Raw genomic sequence first — 21,854 nt, 5'->3', positions numbered from 1 at the left:
ACTTACAAACAATAACATTCACAGAACCAAAAATACCATGGAACTAACATGGTACATGTCCAAAAAACATGGTACTACAATGGTATTTTTTGCACTCCGAGGGTACTTTTTTGTAATGTTATACATGAATATGGTAATCAAACTTGTACTATGGTATATACTGTATCACTTACAAAAAAGTACCCTAACATTACCAAAAAAATGCGATACTAACATGGTACATGTCCAAAAAACATGGTACTACAATGGTATCTTTGCCCTCTGATGGTACTATTTGTAATGGGATAAATAAATAAGGTAACCAAACTGTACCATGATATATACTGTATCACTTGCAAAAAAGTACCCTCTTAGTATCAAAAGTACCATTATACTACCATGGTACATGTTAAAACAACAACAACAACAACAAAATGTACTTCTATGGTATTTCTGCACTCTATGGATCATTTTTTGTAATGGGATACATAAATATAGTATTCAAACTGTACTATGGTTTACTGTATATAATTTACAAAAACCTGAAAACTTTGGAACCCTTAAAGTACCAAAAATATCATGGTACTAGGGATAAAAGGACCATGGAAATGCCATCTGATGCAATCAATGTACCATGGTACCACCACAGTAATTTTTCAAGTGTCCCCAAATTAAGTTGCTAAAACATTGACTGTTTTCAGGGGAATCAACTCATGAAAGACACATGTTTCTCTCTGCATATTAAGCTGGGATAGGAGCAAGGAGCGTAGCTATGGTTTGAACATTGGGAGGGGTTGTATTGTTGAGTGGGAGATGGAAGGTTATCCTGGCTAGTCTTGATTATTGGGGGGTTACCTCCCCCATACCCCCAGAATAAGTGAATCAATGCAAAAGAGAAATTGAGAAAAATAGAGTGAAAGATAATTTACAAAAGAGACATACAGAGCACAAAAGAAACTGATTGATAGAAAATGAAAGAGAACTATAATGTGTGTGACAGAGAGAAACTGACAAAGAGAGGTAAAGAGAGCCAGATATTAAAGGGCAATTCAAAATGAGACACCAGAGAGATCTCAGTCCAACAATCGATATTCACCAATCGGCTCTTGCTTTCAATACACCACCATGGCAACTAATTTAAAAGCCATAATAAAGGTTCAACTTCAATAAAGCAACAGTAATGTATACATATTACACCAGTGGCACTAAGGCACGTGATGTCTATAATGCAATACAGTGATAATGATCCATCAGAGATGTTCTTAACTGGTTTATAGGTTTGATAACTGAAATCCTCACAAGGTCACTGCATGAATACTGCAGTGATGCCTCATTCACAACATACAATCAGATGTGCAGTAATTGCGAGCGCAATCGACCGCTGTTGAGTATAAACCACAAAGCAGGACGAAACATTCTCCCTCAGATTTTTTAACCAAGTGGATTTAAATGCAAACATTGAATGATTATTGTATGTTAAAAAAGGTGTTTGTCTAAAATGCTGTGGCAGAAATCAAGCATTCATATATCCAAATTTGGTCAGTCTTGTCTAGTTGCACCTTTTGATAATCATATAAACAAAAGTGCCATAAAAGGACTCCATGCAACTCACGTGTCATATTTGTGCCATGACACGTATCTTGTGTCATATAAGTCTTCTGAAGGCATATGATCACATTGTATGATGAACGGACTGTAATTTAAGTCATTATTCACTCTAACATCAAATCAAATCATAAGGTTTAATGTTACTGACCTGTCGCCATATTGGATATTTGCTCTATTGAGTTGATTATCAATTGATAGATTTGATATAAGTGAATAACCGTAAATTACAGTCTGTTCATCATAGAAAGTGATCATATGCCTTCAGAAGACTTGGAATATCACGCACAAGTCGCATGGACATCTTTTAAGACACTTTTGGGTTCTTTTCTAAGCTTTAAAAGCACTATTAACTATTAATTGTATTGGAATAAGTGCATGTAACATCCTTGAAAATATCTCCTTTTGTATTCCACAGAAGAAAGAAAGTCACACTGGTTTGGAAAAACACAAGGGTAAGTAAATGATGACAGCATTTTAATTATTGGGGGAACTATTCTTTTAAAGTGAACTTTTAGTCCCTTTGGAAGTTTGCTGAGGACCCTCTGTAGGCCCCGGCCCCTGGTTGAGAACCATAACTTTAGACTATCCTGTCTTACACTTATAAACAAGATCTACTAAAGTTGAGCCAGGTGAAGCTGGTACATGGAGTCTCTTGTCTTTTTGAAAGTCACATATTGGAAAATCCCTGCATATGAAATATATTGTAAAGATGTGAGAGGATGAGTTGAGCACTTGAACAATGACAGCTCTGTCTGATTGAAGATCTTTGATTTAAATCACTCAATCCTACAGGGAACGATTGATCCAATCAGCACAGAGCTCTGTATGTGAGTGAAGAGGGACAGAAGGCAAGAGATCATCTGAGGGAAAGAAGCCTCGCATTTCTATCCCTAGTAAGGGATTATATGATCCATCAAGGGTGGTTAAGTGTCCATAATCCAGTCATCTATGGCTGCGCGCCTGTGTCTGTACGACCCATAATCTTGATAATGATAATAACGGAGGGTGTTTAATCTAATCTCATTTTGAAATCCAAATACATGAAAATGTCATACACACACACACAATTTAGAAGGTGGTTGGGCTGTAAAACAAGCTTTGGGCACTCCATCCATCCATTCATCCATCTATCTAGAGTATCTCTCTACTATCCATCCATCCATCAATCCGTCCATCTGTGTTTCTGTCTGTCCGTCCATCCACCAATCCATCCATCCATCCATCCATCCATCCATCTAGAGTATCTCTCTCTACCATCCGTCCATCCGTCTGTCTTTTTGTCTGCCAGTCCATCCATCCATCCAATCCATCCATCCATCCATCATCGTACCTCTCTACTATCCATCCATCCATCAATCCGTCCATCCGTGTCTGTCTGTCCATCCACCAATCCATCCATCCATCCATCCATCCATCCATCCATCCATCTAGAGTATATCTCTCTACCATCCGTCCATCCGTCTGTCTTTTTGTCTGCCAGTCCATCCATCCACCAATCCATCCATCCATCCATCCATCCATCCATCCATTCATCCATCCAGAGTATCTCTCTACTATCCATCCATCCATCAATCCGTCCATCCGTGTGTCTGTCTGTCCATCCACCAATCCATTCATCCATCCATCTATCTAGAGTATCTCTCTCTCTACCATCCATCCATCCATCTGTCTGTTTGTCTGCCAGTCCATCCATCCATCCACCAATCCATCCATCCATCCATCCATCTAGAGTATCTCTCTACTATACATCCATCCATCGATCCGTCCATCCGTCTGTCTGTCCGTCCATCCACCAATCCATCCATCCATCTAGAGTATCTCTCTCTACCATCCGTACGTCCGTCCACCTATCTATCTATCTATCTATCTATCTATCTATCTATCTATCTATCTATCTATCTATCTATCTATCTATCTATCTATCTATCTATCTATCTATCTATCTGTCTGTCTGTCTGTCTGTCTGTCTGTCTGTCTGTCTATATATGGAATAATTACAATTAGCTTTTTATAAAAACATTAGAAGTCTAAAGGATGTCACCAAATAAATGTGTATGTGGTGTTTTTGTTTTCTCTTACCCATAATAATACCATTTGGCTCAGAGGGAGGTTGCCAGACAACCCGCACAGACGTCAAACGCACTTCTGGAAACACCAATCTGACAGGTGGACCAGGAACTGAAGAGCGAGAATGGGGGTAGAGAGAGAAAGAGAGAGAGACAGAGAGTGAGAAAAAGAGTTTGGGGGGGTGCACAGTTGAACGTGGTATTTAAAACAGATTACAGCAGTCCACACACAGTTTGATAGGTTTCTTTTAACCAAGAACATATTTCAAACACTTCAAAACATCTGTTTGCTGGGCCAAGCTTTTATCTCAGCCTCTGCAAATATGACATAATAATCTCTTCATACACATAGTCTTCCTGTAAACTTCTAATTCCTTAAATCCATAAATATAAATATTAGTGCTTTATAATCCTTCATCAAACACATTTAACTCTGCCAGTGGACACATGGCCAACAACACTGGTAATCCATTATGCTGGCAAGACTCCACAGTCCACAACATATGAACACACTTGCTCATTTAAATTGAATACAGTATATTCATGTTAGTTCATATTTAAGAGGAAATGTTATTGCACAGAGGTTGCTCTTTTATAGCTCAGGAGACTTAATAGAGTTCTCAGATAGGTGAATCTAAAAAGAATAAAAATAATACAAGTAAATTTTGTTTCTGTAGAATTTGGGGCAACATGCATTAGTTAATTGGCATGCAAATAATATCAGAATGCCAAATAATCTTAATGATACAAAGAATATAGAAGTAAGTAAAATTAATATGGTAAGCATATCGCAAATAATTTGGACTAGGAAGAATTTTATAAGAAATCTGCAGTATTTGGAGACATTGTTGAGATCTAAAGAGAATGGACATTATGAGACAAAGAGAAATGTGAGATTTTTATAGTATTTGTTTTATTATAGAAAAAAAAAATCTGAAAAACAGGATTCTTAACCCAATGTATCCATTTGCTCTCCATTTAATGCCATTGCTGTCTAGGAGAAACAATTTAGATACTAAGCGATAAGTGATTTTTCTTTCCTATGGAATGGAAAATGGAAAGAAAGAGAGAGAGAGAGAGAGAGAGAGAGAGAGAGAGAGAGAGGTGGATAATACAGGTGAATAAAGCGATGCAGTGATGCAAGATGGGGTTTCATGCAGTGCGGGCACCAGGAGGGCAGACTGAGCACACATGTGTGTTCGTCTGTGTCTGGAGTCAGGTGGGAGGTAATGCCAGTTTGAATGTCGGGCACAGCTGGAAACCAGAAAGGCATGAAGCAAGACATAACTTTGAGCTACCATTATGAATATTTGTGTGTGGGTGTATGTGTGTATTTGATGGTGTGTGTGAGAGTACAGGAACATCTGCTAAATGGATAGCTTTCACTTAAAGTGTAATTTTGACACAATTTGTGGTGATTTTTTTATTATGCATGTATAATTTTCTTAATCAGTGTTTTATATAAAGAAGATAACGTTCATGTGAAAACTTGAGCAATTTCGACCTGATCTTACCCTTTAAAATGGATTTTGTTGGAGTAACCTTAATGTAGTTATATAAAAGAAAAATCTGACTTGAATAAGACCATTTATTTTAGATGTTACCACTGAAGCACACCATTTACGATCCCTTACAAAACATTGTTTACAGTTTAGAGAATTGCTGGGTTACAGTGTCCTGGAGCTCCAATTTTAGCGGTTTCTTACCATCATCCTTGGTTCTCTCAATTGTGGGGGGAAGGCTGGGTGGTCCGTCTCCAACACGTGTAAAAGCAAGCACCTGGACCTCATGCAGGGTGAACTTGCTAAGGTTTCGCAAAAGATGAGAGTGGGTCTGGTTCCCGTTCACCAGATGGACCTGGGGAGCCTGCTCAGAATCGTTCTCTCGATGCAATACCTACATATAAATGGAGATCAGGGATATACAGTAGTTCACATACAAAAGGTTTTAATAGGCAGTAGAGCTATAGAATACCCTAAAAACAACAACAGCTATGAAGTGGGTGAATACAGATGGGAAAATGTACAAGTTTTGCTTGGCGGATGAAAAATCCCATAGACTTACTTGGCCATATTGGGAACCACAATATAATAGAGAATTTTATATTCTTGTACCATTAAGCAACCACCCAAAATACTCTAGAAACACCTTAGTAATACCCTGGCAACCACCAGTAACCCCATTTTTGCAGGGGCAAGCAAAACACACATTTTCTTGAGCAAATTTTAAAATCTTGTTTAATTTAAGATTTCAACTTTTGCCTAGCTTTGGTCCTGATTTCAGAGGAGATCAATAATTAATTTCATTTTTCCCCACTTTTCAACAGTCTAAGCATTTTATTAATTGGTCTCTTCATACAATGTGTAGAAGAAAAACAGCTTCAGCAATTTCAGGTTGTTGCATCATGTCACTCTACACAGCTTAAGCAAAAAACTTAGCTTCATACAACAAATAAAGGTTCACATGGGCTTCAATAGCTTAACATAGTTGTGATGTGTTCAGCATGAACTACGTACAGTTGAATGTCTGTGCAACAAACCACGAAAACAACAGAGGAACCTTTATTGATTGAGCGCATCAATAGTTCTTTTTAGCATAATATGCCATTGGCTTATGATACAATGATTACATTAGAAGATCGAGGTGTATTGCATGCATTTTTTCAACAACTGTTGAATGTTTAGTGATAGGAATTTGTCACTCTGACATTTTTGGTATAATTAAAAAAACAAAATAGACTGAACATAATTTTTAACTAACTTTATACCATGCAAAGCCCGCCACTACAATGGTTGCTAAGGTGCAAGTGCATTGCTAAGTGGTTGCTAAAGTGTTCTGGTTGGTTGCTAATTGGAGTGTAGATTGGAGTGTGGATTGTTCTCAGATCCCTCTCTCAATGTACGTCTATGGGATATTTCCACCTGTTTCTTATCATCCACCAGCTGAAAATTGCACAGCTCTCCTTAACAAGCCGCAGGATTTGAGGTAACTGTCTGTTGCACAAACGTTGGGGAATGAGTTATGTGCAGAGGTTTATTAATTAGCGTAAAGGGTTTGTTCGCACCTTGTATCCAAGGATGTGTCCATTCTTCTGGTGCTCAGAGACTGACCCCCAGGTGACCAGTATACTTGTGGAGCTCATTGCTTCAACACTCACATTCTCTGGAGCACCAGAGGGAACTGAAAACACAGACATGTAAAAAATGACATTTCATATTAAAGCAATAACCCACTCAATGTCAAGACTTACAATGATTTTACCAAGGTATATAGCAAGTCGGAAACAGAAACACAAATGTACAAAACTGTAAATTGTTCATGTATTATTGAATATAAGTATAAAAAAGTAAATGTATTAATATTATTTTAATATAGCATATAGTTAATGATAAAGTATTAACAAAGCATATATTAAAATTAGGACTGTCAATCAATTAAAATTTGCAATCGCATTAACTACACATTGTGCAGCTTAATTACTCTAATTAAAGGAATATTTTGGGTTCAATAAAAGGTAAGCTCAGTTGACAGCATTTGTGGCATAATGTTGATTGCCACAAAAAAATATTTCAATTCGTTGATCCTTTTCTTTAAAAAAGCAAAAACCAATGTTACAGTGAGGCACTTACAATGGAAGTGAATGGGGCCAATATTTGGAGGGTTTAAAAGGCAGTATGTGAAGCTCATAATTTTATAAATGCTCATACTGTACATACATTTTTTCTGTTAACATTTTTTTATTATTTGAGCTGTAAATTGTTTAAATCATCATTTTTACAGTTTTAAGTTTTTAGGGTTTGTTGACATTACACGTCATCGCAACAAAGTTGTAAAATTGGTTATACACAGAAAAGGTTAGTAAGATCAATCTAAATTAAATCATGTTATCATACATATTGTTTGTCTTGTGGCTATACTTTTGAAAAAGATAATATTTTAACGTTTCCGGACTGGCCCCATTCACTTCCATTGTAAGTGTCTCACTGGAACCCAGATTTTTGCAGTTTTTTAAAGACAAGGAGGGACAAGTCAAAATTAATTTCATGGTATTTAATATCGAACCACAAATGCTGTCGATTGAGCTTAACTTTTATTAAACCCAGAATATTCCTTTAATTGCAATTAATTGCATACCATTATTTACTGAAAGCCAGGATTAACAACAGCTTCAAATAAGAACTTAAAGATTAAAACTATCTTTTTAATAAAACACATTCTTAAAGGGGATAGTTCACCCCAAAATTATAATTCTCTCAAAATGTACTCAACTTTATGCCATTTCAAACTAAACTTTCTTTCTTCTGTGGAACACAAACAAAGATATTTGGGAGCATTTATGATGCATGTTTGTCCATACAATGAAAGTCAATGGGGTCCAAACCCTTAAGGTCCAAAAAGGACATAAAGGCAGCATTAAAGTAATCCATACGACTCGAGTGGTTGAATCCATGACATATGAAGTAAACAAACATGCATCATCATATACGTATCCTTCAAAATATATTTGTTTTTGTTCCACAGAAGAAATACTTTCCATAATCTCTGAAATAACCTTTGATTGTTATTATAATTTTAAATCATAAACTAAACAATTAGAGAAGCTACATCTAAGCATGCATGTTTTAAGGAAAGCTGTGCTGGTTTGGCACCTGAGTCTTTAGTTTTGCCCAGGACTGGACTGCTCCAAGGCCCAGACCCAATAGCGTTAAACGCCTGAATGCTCAGCTCATACTCCGTCCACTCCTCCAGGCCCTCTATTGTCACCTCCCCTGACAGCAGCTCAGAAACCGTCTCCATCCGGGTCTGTCCAAGCCCGTCCGCTCTCTGTGTACGAACCCGGTAACCCACACTTTCAGGATTTCCATTGTAAGCTGCCTCTGGAAGCGGCTAAGAAAGAGTCAAGGAGATCAGACTTCGTATTCAATCTTAGAGTTCTAGAAAAAGTATATCATGTAGAATGGCTAACATTGTCAAGCAAACGTCCCAATAGTTCACCCAAAAATAAAAATTCTCTCATCATTTACCCTCATGCCATACCAGATATGTTTGACTTTCTTTCTACTGCTGAACACAAACAAATATATTTAGAAGAATATTTCAGCTCTGTAGGTCCATACAATGCAAGTGAATTGTGGCCAGAACTTTGAAGTTCCAAAAAGCACATAAAGGCAGCATAAAAGTAATCCATATGACTCCAACAGACTTCAGAAGGGATATGATAGGTGTGGGTGAGAAAGAGATCAATATTGAAGTACTTTTTCCTATAAATTCTCCTCCCTGCCCAGGAGGTGGTGATATGCACCGAAAATGTGAATCAGCAAAACAAAAGAAGAAAAATGAAAAAGTGAAAGTGGAGATTTATAGTAAAACAGACTTAAATATTTCATGCTGCTTTAATATGCTTTTTGGAATGTCAAAGTTCTGGCCACCATTAATTTTTTTTAAATGGATCAACAGAGCTGAGATATTCTTCTAAAACATTTTCTGCAGAAGAAAGAAATACATGGGGAATGCACAAGGGAATGCACAAGGATGAGTAACTGATTAATTAATTTTCATTTTTCAGTGAACTATCCCTTTAAGCCACACTTAATGTAAGAATTGCATGGCATTAGATAACAAAATATCACACCAAAAGGCATTTATTTTAAAAGTGAACTGTGTATTTTTTTTGTAAAAAAAAAAAAGTACACACTGCACCTTAAAAGAAAGATAGCAATAATTTTTTTTTCCGGTTTTTAATAAAACAATTGATATACTGTTCAAAATCAACATAAAGGACACCTGTGTTAACTTGGGTAGAACAGACTTCAAACATCCACTAAAAATGACCTTGAGATCAGTTGGTAAATTTCTAAATGGCTAAGGAAAGTGATGCTAGTTCATGGAAAACCTAGCATCATTTGTTTTTGAAATGCCACATGGTTAATGCAATGATAGATAATGTTAAGCTTCATTCATTTTTAAATGTGGCTTAAGTGTCCATTTTGAAGCCACTGTTTTGTTATGGTTTTAAAATTTCTTTGTATATCTTATAGTGTAATATTTTTTACTTAGAGATCGTGAGTTCGATTCCCAGTGAACACCCCAACTGATCAAATGTATATGTTGAATTCGCTGTAAGTTACTTTGGATAAAAGTGTCTGCCAAATGTAAATGTATTGTACTTTTATTATCATGGTGCTAAACAAACAAACACATTTAAGGTTGACATCGTTTGTAATTTGTAATTTAATTTCTTAGCAAATTGTACTGAATGTTAATCTTGCTCAAAAAGCAATTGGATTTGGTTTTCCATTTGCTCAAGACATTTCACGGCTCATCCGAATGGCTAAGTTCTAAGATGATGTGGATGAATGAAAACCTTCACAGGCAGCAAATAATGTGCACTGAACAGAAAGAAAGTTCCCTAAGCTCTTCATAAACATAAATTAAATGGCATTTTAAATTGGCTGTAATGCAACTCAGTCCCTCGCCTGCTTCAGCTGTGCGTTCCACATTGGCACATGTCTCCGAGATATTTTACAGGATCGGATGCCAGGAGTTCACACATGGTTGCGCGCCTAGTACTGTAATATACATTCTAAACCATGCGATATTCTCAGCTTCAGTATGTTCACTGCTTTTAAATCATTTTGTTGTAAATGCTTGAGACAGCTGGTTTTGGCTAGTTGATGAACACTTTGTATCACATGGGAAAATGCCAAATCAACAATCTAATCCTCAAAAGACGCTTCAGTTGGTTGTAATGTTATGTTTTAATACTTGATATCATTTTGATAATGAAGAGTAAAATATTAAATGATTATACTACCCAACCCATTGTGAAATCTCATTGGTCCAAAATCCAACTCTTTTTGGGTAAATAATGACAGAATTTTTGGATGAACTATTCCTTTAAATATGTTCTGTTTGGCTGTGATTGTACAGCATCGAGGAACACTTATTTTTATATTTGCATTTTAAGTTTCAGTGCTGACAGACACATTACTTTTAGCTGGAAACTTGTCATGTCACACCTGGTTAGGGCCCAGTGAGTAATGAACACTAAAGAAGTGTTGCTGTCTAAATATTTTTGGTACTCACTGTATTTCCACAGAGACCTCATTTAAGACATTAAAACTTGAGACACATGCAGACACTTAAGGTTATTTGATAAATGACAGAAGAACTGTCAAGTGTAACCTTTTCTTCAATACCAATAATTTTAGCATCTACATGGAAGTTTTAGCACAAGTGTAATAAATTACTTTCCATAAAGAAAGGTTTAGAGGTCACTATTTTCTTCTTCAAAACTCGTGAAGTAATGCATTAAGGCTCTTATGTGTCCTGAGTGTCAATTTCAGCAGCAGCACCCCTCAAATGTGTTACTATGGCCATCAGACGTTTTGTTGAAGATGGGTTTTTTTAAGATTTAATGGAGTTCTGTCTTATGAAATGACAGCCTTCATGTTTTGTGCCTCAAAAACTCAAATTCTTCGATCGCTCTTTAAGCTTTAAAAAGGTGAGAGGCGGGAAAAGGAGAAGTGAAGGAGAAAATAACAGCAATTATGTCTGTTACTGACAGACACTATGGCTCGTGATAGCAGGAAAACAGGAAAAATAAGCTGTCAACCTCTTCCAGTATATGCTCCACCTAGTAGGTTCACATATGAGTGCAACAGAGTGTTTGTGTCCATCTCTGCCTGTGTTTGAGTGTGTGAGTGTAAATCTCTATATGTTGATGAGTATTCCTGTATTTATGATAATGTTAAAGCCTGTTCACACCAAATTGAGAACTTCTTTCAGTTCTTAAGATACAAATGGAGAACTTTCTTTAAGCTTTTTAGTTCTTTTAGGGTGTATTCACACTTCGGTTCTCTTGGTTTTCTTGGTCCGGACCAAAAAAGAAAATGATACATTTAGTCCTGGTTCGCTTAGCATTCACAATGCCATTTTTAACACTGAACCTAATGATACAAAACAAAAGGCATAAGGATAAGGTCACAACCTGATTGGACATCTTTTATGACGTATATTTAGCGACGGAACTTGCCGAACATCCAAAACAATGCTGGCTGCTGGACAAATGTGCTCGTTGGATTTATATATGTATATATGGTGGTATTTTTAACAAACAAAGAGCTAATAAAATGTGTAAAGGAGTCAAAACAGTGCCAGGAATTCCTCCGTTGCACACACAAATGAAGATATGCTGCAAGGACGACTGACGGGCGATTCCGACACCTGTACCGAACTGTAATGTGCAACATAACTCCTATGATGAAGAACCGTGTATGCTTGAGCTCAGTATTAGGCAAATTACTGCCTGTTATTGGTCCGTTTAAGCATCGTTGGTCCATGCTGCCTTCATATATCAATTGAACCGCACCAGAGTTCAGGTGGTCTCTGTCCGCTTGTTTGGTGCACACCAAGGTTTGGATGGCAGCGTTCACACTTGTTCAAATGAACTGCACTAACAGAGCAATCACACCAGAGTTAGTTTTAAACTTACTAAACCTGCCAAGTATGAACACACCATATTAATACATACATAACATTAAAATCACATTATTTAAAAAAATACAAAATAAAAAAAAAGATTTTGCTATTAAGGAAAATATTGCTATTTATAACTATGTGATGTAATATTGGTGCATATTAATGACAATAATGAAATATATCATTGCAAAAAAAAAAGAGTCTTGGTTCGCTTAGCGTTCACAATGCCATTTTTAACACGAACCTGAAGATACAAAACAAAAGGCATAAGGATAAGGTCACAACCTGATTGGACATCTTTTATGATGTATATATTGCAATGTGTAACATCTGAACAATATATTACTATTGACATTTGGGTGCACTACTGAAATTAAGTTATGCATCTCTTAAGACTCAATAAGTGCCTGAGAAAATACTTATGTAGATTATGTGTTATGTGTAGCTCAATATGTGTTTGACAGCCAGTTTTGTTTCATGAAATTTATAAAGTAATAAATCATGTTCTAGACATGTTTATCTTTGATATATGAGAAATAAAACATCAAAATATATCACAATTTATTTTATTTTATTATTTTTTAATTTACTGAAACATATGGAATATTTGACACTTTCTGGGCTTTTTGTAGATTCGGTTAAAATGATGATAGTCCCACAGTTGTGGCGTAATTTCCACCACACTTATGTATTCACCCTAATCTATTTATTTCAAAAGTTAGTGTACTTGTTAACTATGTCGAGTTTGGGAGTCATTTGCATAATTTCCAATCAAGTTGCAATTTTGGTAATTATGAAAAAAGTGTGAAAATACAAGTTTATAGCACATTAAAGCTAGGGTGTGTAATCCAGAAAGGTTAGCAGTTAGCAAGCTAGCTTTGAAAGCATAGAGCCCGCCTTCGCTTCAGAGGTGTCTCCAAAGCCACGCCTCCTCTATCACATATGAACACACACACACAGAGCAGAGCCAAGAGGAGAGACTTGTTGGTGGAATCGATCGCAACGCTTTCAGATTACCTCATGTCTCATTCACAGGTTAGACATTACAATAACAATGAACGTAATTCTCTTCGGACCGAATGCAATGATTGGTCGATAATTTTTTAGTCCTGTCCATTCCACAGAAGATATATATATATATTTTTTTTACATTTAGACCACATCAATTATTGATTGCTATAAGGATGTGAAGAGACTTTCAACCAGTATAACAAAAAAAATTTCTGGAAAAGATTGCTCACTCTAGGGAGAATTTCCACGACTTTCAGAAAATTACAAAAAAAATCTTAAAATCTCCTGTTGTGAATGTACATACACTGATGGACATTTTTAGTAAACAAATTATTACAAAATATTGAGAGTGTGAAATTTTCTTTAATAAAACCTTATTTTCTAGAAATCCACAGTGCTAAAATTGCCCAAAGTCATATATTTTTCGCCCAGCCCTAGTTCATGATACATTGTTCATTTTTGAAATCACATTATCTAAAAAATGTGCACGTAACACAAAAACTCATTTCATTGCGGAAAATGAACACTTGGTGTGAACAGACCTTTAGTTTAAATGTCTGGTGACAGTAAGTGTGCTTGCTTGTCTCTTACTCACCTCCCAGCGAATCCTCAGGCTGGTTTCAGTGGCAGAGAACACAGCGAGGTCTGTCGGGGCCACATCTGGACAAGCCTGAAGGGTCTGCATCACTCGAGAAGGTTGACTGAAGGGACTTGATCCCACAATGTTCACCTGCATCATCCTGAATCTGAAACGCACGTATAAAAGGAGAGAGGAAAATTTTGTTTTTAATTCCCTGATCTTGCTTGTGAGTAGTGGCAGGACATGGGGTTTTGGACAGGATAACAAATCTCTACAGCTCCTGATCATCTGTAATCCCTTTAGGACAAGATAGTGTGCAGAGAATCAGAAGAAAATCTTTCCTCAGGACCTTAAGAAAATCAATTAAGGAGAGAAATGGAAAAGGAGAATGGAGAGAAAGAGAGAGAGAAGGATGGAGAGAAAGAGAGAAAGAAGGACAGAAAGAACAAGGAAGAGATGAAACACAAAAAAACTAAAGACAGAAACAAAGATAGTGGGGAGATTGAGACAGATAAATAAAGGCTGGGAGATTAAGGATTGTTTTTTGTGTCTTGTCAATAGTAAAAGTTCATATAAATTCAGCGATTCTTACCCAGAAAGACAGGAAGAAACCTACTGGAAAAATCAACAGAATACGTGGTGTTTTTAGTATGCTGGTTCCCAGCACTGGATGCTTCTGTACCCACCAGGTTTCTTAAAGGGACAATTCACCAAAAATGAAAATTCTGTAATAATGTACTCACCCTTATGTTGTTCCAAACCAGTAAGATTTTTCTTTATAATTCAAAAGATATACTGCAGAATGCATTGCAAAAAATATTTTCCAGTAAAATGATGTAAACATCCTTAAAACGAGACATATTTACCTTTGAAGCTAAATTACATGAGATCCTGAATTGCGAATTCACAAAACAGTTACGCCACTTTTATGCGTGGTGTGTCGGAGCAAAAAGCTGCTGTCTTATTCTCTAACCACCCGCAATCTAGTTTAAGAAGGTGCAATCAGCACTGAAGTACTGCTGCGTCTTCAAGTCACTGTAATTCTTTCTATGTAAATTAGGTTCCTTATTGCACTTTAATTGCTATTTCCACCAGATAAACACTGGTTTGGTCAAATTAATTTTATTTTAAAGAGATGTTTGTGTACTGTATGTGTTCTATTCGTCATGGCAGCAGTAGTTCATCAAATAATGAATTACCTTGTAACCTGGGATATATCCAGATGTGCGGTGTAGTCATATGCACTTTCAGCATGTTAAAGAGGTAATTCAGGTGTCTGAATCACAGAAGTGATGCTGTATAGTCCAGGTAGAGTGAGCCAAATCTCAGTGGTCTACTGGATCCTCCCCAATGCCCTCTCTCATAAACGGCATGCAAGTTGGAATTGTGCTGTGCAAATTGCATCCAGCACAGATTTTGTGGGCATGTTCACGCTGTTGCATGATCTTTTAGTGAATCAGGGCAAAGTGTACAAATAACCTGTGATATTACTAGATGCAATTCATTCAATGTCAATGGGGTAAGAAAAATGTACTTATTTCAAAGGGACATTTTTTTTTTTTTCATTTTTCTTACCCCACCAGGCAATTTTTTGTTTGTTTTGTTTTAAACATAAATCTCACTAAATTGTGTGATTTCTCTGAAAACCAGTTATATTGTGCACTTTATTTTTCAAGTTCATTAATCTTGTCTTAAGGATGTTTGGATATTTTTTGAAATCACTGCAGAAAACCTTTGTTGACGAAGTGTTTTTGGATTTTGTCATTGCTAACGAATACAAGAAGAAAGAGGTGTGTCAGGGTCCTTCACTTAGTTTAGTCAAAGCCCTGACCTGTACGTGTTCCATGTCTGTTTTATGTCTTGTGTCTGGATTCAGCCACTTCGGTTGGTTTGTTTTTTTTAGATCTGTGTCCAGACACTTGTGTTTTGTCTCGTGTTATGTGGATGCACTTGGTTTTGTATTTTCTCATTTGCTCGTGCATTCATGTCTGTCTTGTCTTCAGTGATTACCCCGCCCTCTAGTTTACCTTGTTTCCTGTTTGATTATTAGTTTATTATTTTGACCTGCCTTCCTCATTTCCCTCCTGAATTCTCTCCCTTTATAATTTCCCTTTTGTGCTCTGTTTGGTGCCAGTTCGTTGTGCGATGTTGCTTGTGTTTATGTCCCGTTGGTCCCTGTAGGTTGTGTTCCTGTCCAGTTGGATTTCTGTTTGTTCCCTGTTCCGTCCTGGGACCTCCTTTCAGGCTGCTGGACCCCACCCCCTTTCTGGACCCTCCTCTCAGACTGCCTGACACTGCCCCCTACCTGGAACCTCCTTCCATTCAGCCTGACCCCGCCCCCTATCTGAAGCCGCCTCTCAGGGTGCCGGACACCGCCCCCTTCCTGGAACCTCTTCTCAGACTGTCTGACCCAATCACCTACCTTGAACTGCCTCCAATGCCGCGGGACACCGTCCAGGGCGTACTGTCAGGGTTCTGTCCTTAGTTTTGGTTTTTTTCACCTTGTTGGCAAAGCCCTGACATGTACGTGTTTCATGTTTCTGTTTTATGTCTTGTGTCTGAATTCAGCCACTTTTGGCTGATCTGGTTTATTTACTCTGTGGCTGAGTCCAGACGTTTGTGTTTTGTCTCGTGTTATGTGGATGCACTTGGTTTTGTATTTTCTTGCATTCGTGTCTGTCTTGTCTAAAGTGATTACCCCGCCCTCTCGTTTGCCTTGTTACCAGTTTGATTATTTGTTTCACCTGCCTTCCTCATTTCCCTCCTGATTTCTCTCCCTTTATAATCTCCTTTTGTGCTCTGTCTGGTGCCAGTTCTTTGTGGGATGTTGCTTGTGTTTATGTCCCCTGTTAGGTCCCTGTTGGTCGTGTTCCTGTCCAGTCAGATTTCTGTTGGTTCCCTGTTCCAGCCCAGCCCATCATTGTGTTGTCGCCCTGGACTGTGCTTGTTTTCCCCATAGGGATATTTTCTGATTGTTTTTGTTATATTTTTGTTAAATAAAAGCCCTAATCGCTACTTTGCATTTGAGTCCTGCCATTTCCTCAACCAAACCTGACAAAACGCATCATGACACTAATTAAACAATTTTATTAAAGCGTACTGTTGATTAAAATATGCAGCAAGATATTAACAGTGCAAGATATAAACAGAAGAAACATCTGTTTATGAAGAAGATATTAGATATGTATTCATCTAATCCAGTATGTTGGGGATTTCTCATTTGAGCTGCATGAGTTGAACTCGATGACACCGACAAAATGAACTGTTTTTAAACATATGAATTACATCACTCAAACATACTCTATCAGTACATGAGATTTATCACTATAACCACAACATATATGCAATATTGCAATTTACATCTGCACATTTTAAGAAGCGAATGAACAGGTACATTTGAACCAAATGCCACCCTAGTCATAATATGCGTAACTTACGTTGCAAAACTTGTGTTGTGACTAAGCTGTTTCTGTAAAAACATGCTACAGGCAATGCGATATCATAAACGGGCTAAAATGGAAAATTAATAACAGTCTAAAGCATGAAGAATTCAGAATACAGTAGGCTAACTCCTAATGAGTCATTAATCATACTTACAGTAATTATACGCTATTATTTTAGGAGCGTTCCTGAGTTGTAAGTCGCTTTGGATAAAAGTGTCTGCTAAATGACTAAATGTAAATTGTGGTGACCAGCATGGTTACCAGTTATAAGTTATCAGTTAGACTAGCGGTGAAAGCAACCCTAATCAGCATGGAATTTAATGCTGGTTTTAGCTGGTCTTTCCAGCAGGTAAATGCTCACCTGTATTGGGTAAAAGGGATGAGGTTGGGGATCTCCAGAGTGTCGGAGGCCGGTGGACTGTCTTTCTCATACAGCACCTTCCATTCCTCTTCATCACCCACAGTCCTCACCTATGGCCACAGAAAAAGGATGTTCTACAGTTAATATAAAATGTACTGCATACTACATAATGTATACCACATACTATCTTTTAAATAATATGTATAATAGTATGCAGTATGCAACAATATTGCAGTCACATAAACTCATTTCAACAAGAGACATCAAATTACAGCATCTGATGTTAAATTATCTCTTTTTTTACTTATTTTTCAGGATTGTTGCCATTTTATTGGTCAGACAATCCTGATATAACAGGAGACATTGTGGAGAAGAAAGCTAGAAATGGAATCTGGTACTGTTGCCTGCATAGGCACCACAGTTTGATGTATTGGTGCATGTGTGCTGACCGCAAGGCCAATACTCTGACAATCATTTTAATCAAATTTTGTGTAGTAATATCCTAACTTGGCAGCCCAATTAAATAATGAGTCACAAATTGAATGTTACAACTGTGGTTAATAACGCTTTCAGTCCGTCACTCTCAAAAAGGAAAGTCAAGCTGCAATCAACTGCATTGAAGGATACAGTATACTGCGCAAAACCAGGGTATTCTATGAATAGTACACATCCTGTATAATACATTTATAGTAGAAGTAGGGTAGTATTTAATTTCAAACATACCAAAAATCATTTGACAGACAGGAAATGAAATTGCCTGCATTGCAGACTCCATATAAGGGATGTTGCCTTAGTTTAATGCTGGATAAATCTTTTTTTTTTATGAGCTAACTAAAAGGGATGTTACCATAGATTCTTAACAATGAAATCTGAGATCTGGTAGGGGGTCATTTTTTTTACCACCTTGATCTTAATAAGCCCGTAATAAGATGAAGAGCTAATTAAAACAAGTGGACCCACAACTTACGAAAATAAAATAAAAAATAGTACAAATAAACAGTGGATAATGTAACCAGTAATTATCTTTAAACAAAAACGGCTGATCATTTCAAACATATCACAGTCAGGTGACTCACATTTCCTCCAGAACCTCAATGAGAGCTGGTTCCATTTATTAATTGAGAAACCTGTTTAAATCAACAAATGTTTTGTGCACCAAAAACAGTTGAATTTAGTTGTACAACTCTATTTTCCACCCTCTCTCTGATCCATAGACTTAAAAGTTTCACCCAAAAATCTAAATTCTGTAAACCCCCTTGTGTGGTTCCAAACCTACATGACTTTCTTCCATGGAACAAAAAAGGATATGTTAGGCAGAATGTTAGAGATTAACAGCCTCAATCACCATTATCTTTTATCGGTTTTAACTAATTACGCGCACACAAATTATTGTATTGTTTTGTAAATATTAAATACCTCATTTAAACATTCACAGTGTAGGTTGGAAAAAGTATGTGAGCACCTAGGCTAATGACATCAACAAAAGCTAATTAGAGTCAGGAGTTGGCAAACCTGGCATCCAATTAATGAAATGAGTTTGGAAGTGTGGGTTAGAGATACACTGACTTATAAAAAGCACACACATCTTTTGAGTTTGCTATTCACAAGAAGCATCTGCTGACATGCCTCCATGCCTTGAAAAATAGAGATCTCAGTTGACCTACAATCAAGAATTGTTGCTTTGGATTAAGCTGGAAGGGTTACAAATTTATCTCCAAGAGCTTTGATATTCATCTCTCCACAGTTAGACAAATTCTCTATGATTTAGTTATGTGGCTACTCTCTCAAAAAGTGGCTGTCCAGCCAAGATGACTCAAAAGGCACACTGCAGAATTCTAAATGGGGTAAAAAAGAACCTTAGAGTAACAGCTAAAGACTTGGTTAACTGGTTAACATCTCTGTTCACGAGTCTACTATTTGGAAAACATTACACAGGCATGGTGTCCATGGCAGATATTCTACAGGATAATGTCAAGGTGACTGTGCACCAGCTGAAGCTCAGTAGAAGTTATGTGTCACAGCAAGACAATGACCCCATGGAATGACTTCATGAGAGCCATTCACATCAGACATCCTAAGAATATGGCTAAGCTGAAGCAGTTCTGTAAGGAAGAATTTTGAACGTTGTGCAGGTCTAATCTGTAGCTACCAGAAGCACTTGGTTGAGGTTATTGCTGCCAAAGGAAGATCGACCAGTTATTAAATCCATGGGTCCACTTACTTTATCCAGAGCACTGTGAATGTTTAATAAGATGTGTTAAATAAGGACATGAAAGATTATAATTGTTTGTGTATTTTTAGCTTTTTGTTTGTCTATACTTGTGACATTGATGAAGATGAAATCACATTTTATGACCAATTAACAGAGAAAACCAGTTTCTTGCCACTGTATTTTCATGTAAAACTAAATATTCAACGAGAAAAAAAAACGTAGTGTGGCACATCATTTCATTTACATGTTTGGATAGTGAAAAGTGGGAGTTTTTTACTACTGTAACTTTAAGACTTCCATATGTAGAGGTGCATCTCAACTTTAATATATTCTAGATTCATTACACATAAAGTGAATTATTTCAAGCCTTTTTTGTTGTAATCTTGATGATTACGGCTTACAGATCATGGAAATCAATAATCCAGTATCTCAAAATATTAGAATAAAGAATTTATTACACCGAAATGTCGTCCTTCTGAAAATTATATTAATTTATGCACTCAATACATGGACAGAGCTCCTTTTGCATGAATTACTGCAAATAATTAATGCTCAGTGGTCCAAAATCTTCTTTTCAGATGAAAGTAAATTTTACATTTAATTTGGAAATCAGGGTCCCAGAATCTGGAGGAAGAGTGGAGAGCCACAGAATTGCTTGAAGTCCGTCAGTGTAAAGTTTCCACAGTCGGTGATGATTTGGGGTGCCATGTCATCTGCTGGTATTGGTCCACTGTGTTTTCTCAAGTCGAGAGTCAATGCAGCCGTCTACCAGGAGATTTTAGAGCACTTCATGTTTCCATCTGCTGACAAGCTTTATGGAGATGCTGATTTCCTTTTCCAGCTGGACTTGGCACCTGCCCACAGTGCCAAAACTACTAGTAACTGGTTTGCTGACTATGGTATTACTGTGCTTGATTGGCCAGCCAACTCGCCTGACCTGAACCCCATTGAGAATCTATGGGGTATTGTCAAGAGGAAAATGAGAGACACCAGACCCAACAATACAGACGAACTGAAGGCCGCTATCAAAGGAACCTGTGCTTCCATAACACCTCAGCAGTGCCACAGGCTGATTGCCTCGCTGCTACTCCGCATTGATGCAGTAATTTGTGCAAAAGGAGCCCCGACCAAGTATTTAATGCATAAATTAACATACTTTTCAGAAGGTCGACTTCTTTATTCTAATATTTTGAGATACTGGATTTTTGATTTTCATGAGCTGTAAGCTGTAATCGTCAAGATTAAAAAAAAAAAAAAAGGCAAGAAATATTTCACTTTATGTATAAGGAATCTAGACTATAGGAAAGTTCCACTTTTTGAAATAAATTACAGGGAAAAAAATTACTTTTCCAAGATATTAAATTTTTTTGAGATGCACCTGTATATTATTCCAGTTTTGATTGGCTAACATATACTAATTGGAGTAGTTCATGCAGACATTCATCATAATAATTTGCTAAATACTGAATAAACATTAATATGTAAACATGAGTGATCATATGTTAATGAACTCATGGATGTGACATCAGAACCATGAACATTTCTGAATGGACTGTTTTTGCTTGGTTTTAAATAAATGTATGGACTGGGGAAGGAACTTGTAAGAACATTTACATCAAACTCATTTAAAAAAAAGCAAGAATATTGCTGATATGTCCACTTCAATATTGTGAACTACATGTTGAATCGAAGACACTCTCTACACAGACCACTAAAAGCCAGCATGTACTGCGCAGCCATGCTCTCACTGAGAAAAGGTGAAAAGATTACAAAGGGAAATGGAATTGGCAGCCACCCTGGTCCAGCATACAGCTGTGATGAAGTCAACTGTACAAAACTCCCCTACACAAGCTGATTTCTAACCCATAGACTTAAGACCCCATTAGTGCCACCTCAGTACCTCTAATCTTCTCCACTCTCTTTTCGCATCCCTCCATTTGACTCCCTCCCTCCTGCTCTCCCTCGATTAAACAGTATTAAAGACAGGAGTGGAGAAAAACAGAGAGAAAAAAAGGCAGGGATCTCATTAAGAGGAGTATTTCTCTTCATGCTGCACAGAGCTGGATGCCATCCAAGAGGGGCTTAACACATATGCACACACACAAACACACAC

General features: G+C 37.1%; 1 protein-coding gene across 1 annotated transcript in view; it reads right to left on the bottom strand.

Annotated features, from left to right (window-relative positions):
- Positions 1-21,854, bottom strand: part of LOC127643612 (protein sidekick-1-like) — a 337,771-nt gene that overhangs the window by 40,461 nt on the left and 275,456 nt on the right. Inside the window, exons 24-29 of the mRNA XM_052126405.1 lie at positions 17,530-17,639; positions 13,741-13,891; positions 8,303-8,540; positions 6,718-6,833; positions 5,360-5,549; positions 3,667-3,765 (exon numbers count right to left, since the gene is read on the bottom strand). Coding sequence (XP_051982365.1) covers positions 3,667-3,765; positions 5,360-5,549; positions 6,718-6,833; positions 8,303-8,540; positions 13,741-13,891; positions 17,530-17,639 — 904 coding nt within the window. The remainder of the gene's footprint in view (positions 1-3,666; positions 3,766-5,359; positions 5,550-6,717; positions 6,834-8,302; positions 8,541-13,740; positions 13,892-17,529; positions 17,640-21,854) is intronic.

Source organism: Xyrauchen texanus, chromosome 5 (assembly GCF_025860055.1).
Source record: "Xyrauchen texanus isolate HMW12.3.18 chromosome 5, RBS_HiC_50CHRs, whole genome shotgun sequence".
Lineage (NCBI taxonomy): Eukaryota > Metazoa > Chordata > Actinopteri > Cypriniformes > Catostomidae > Xyrauchen > Xyrauchen texanus.
Note: the sequence above shows the minus strand (reverse complement) of the source record. Positions and strands in the feature narration are given on the sequence as shown.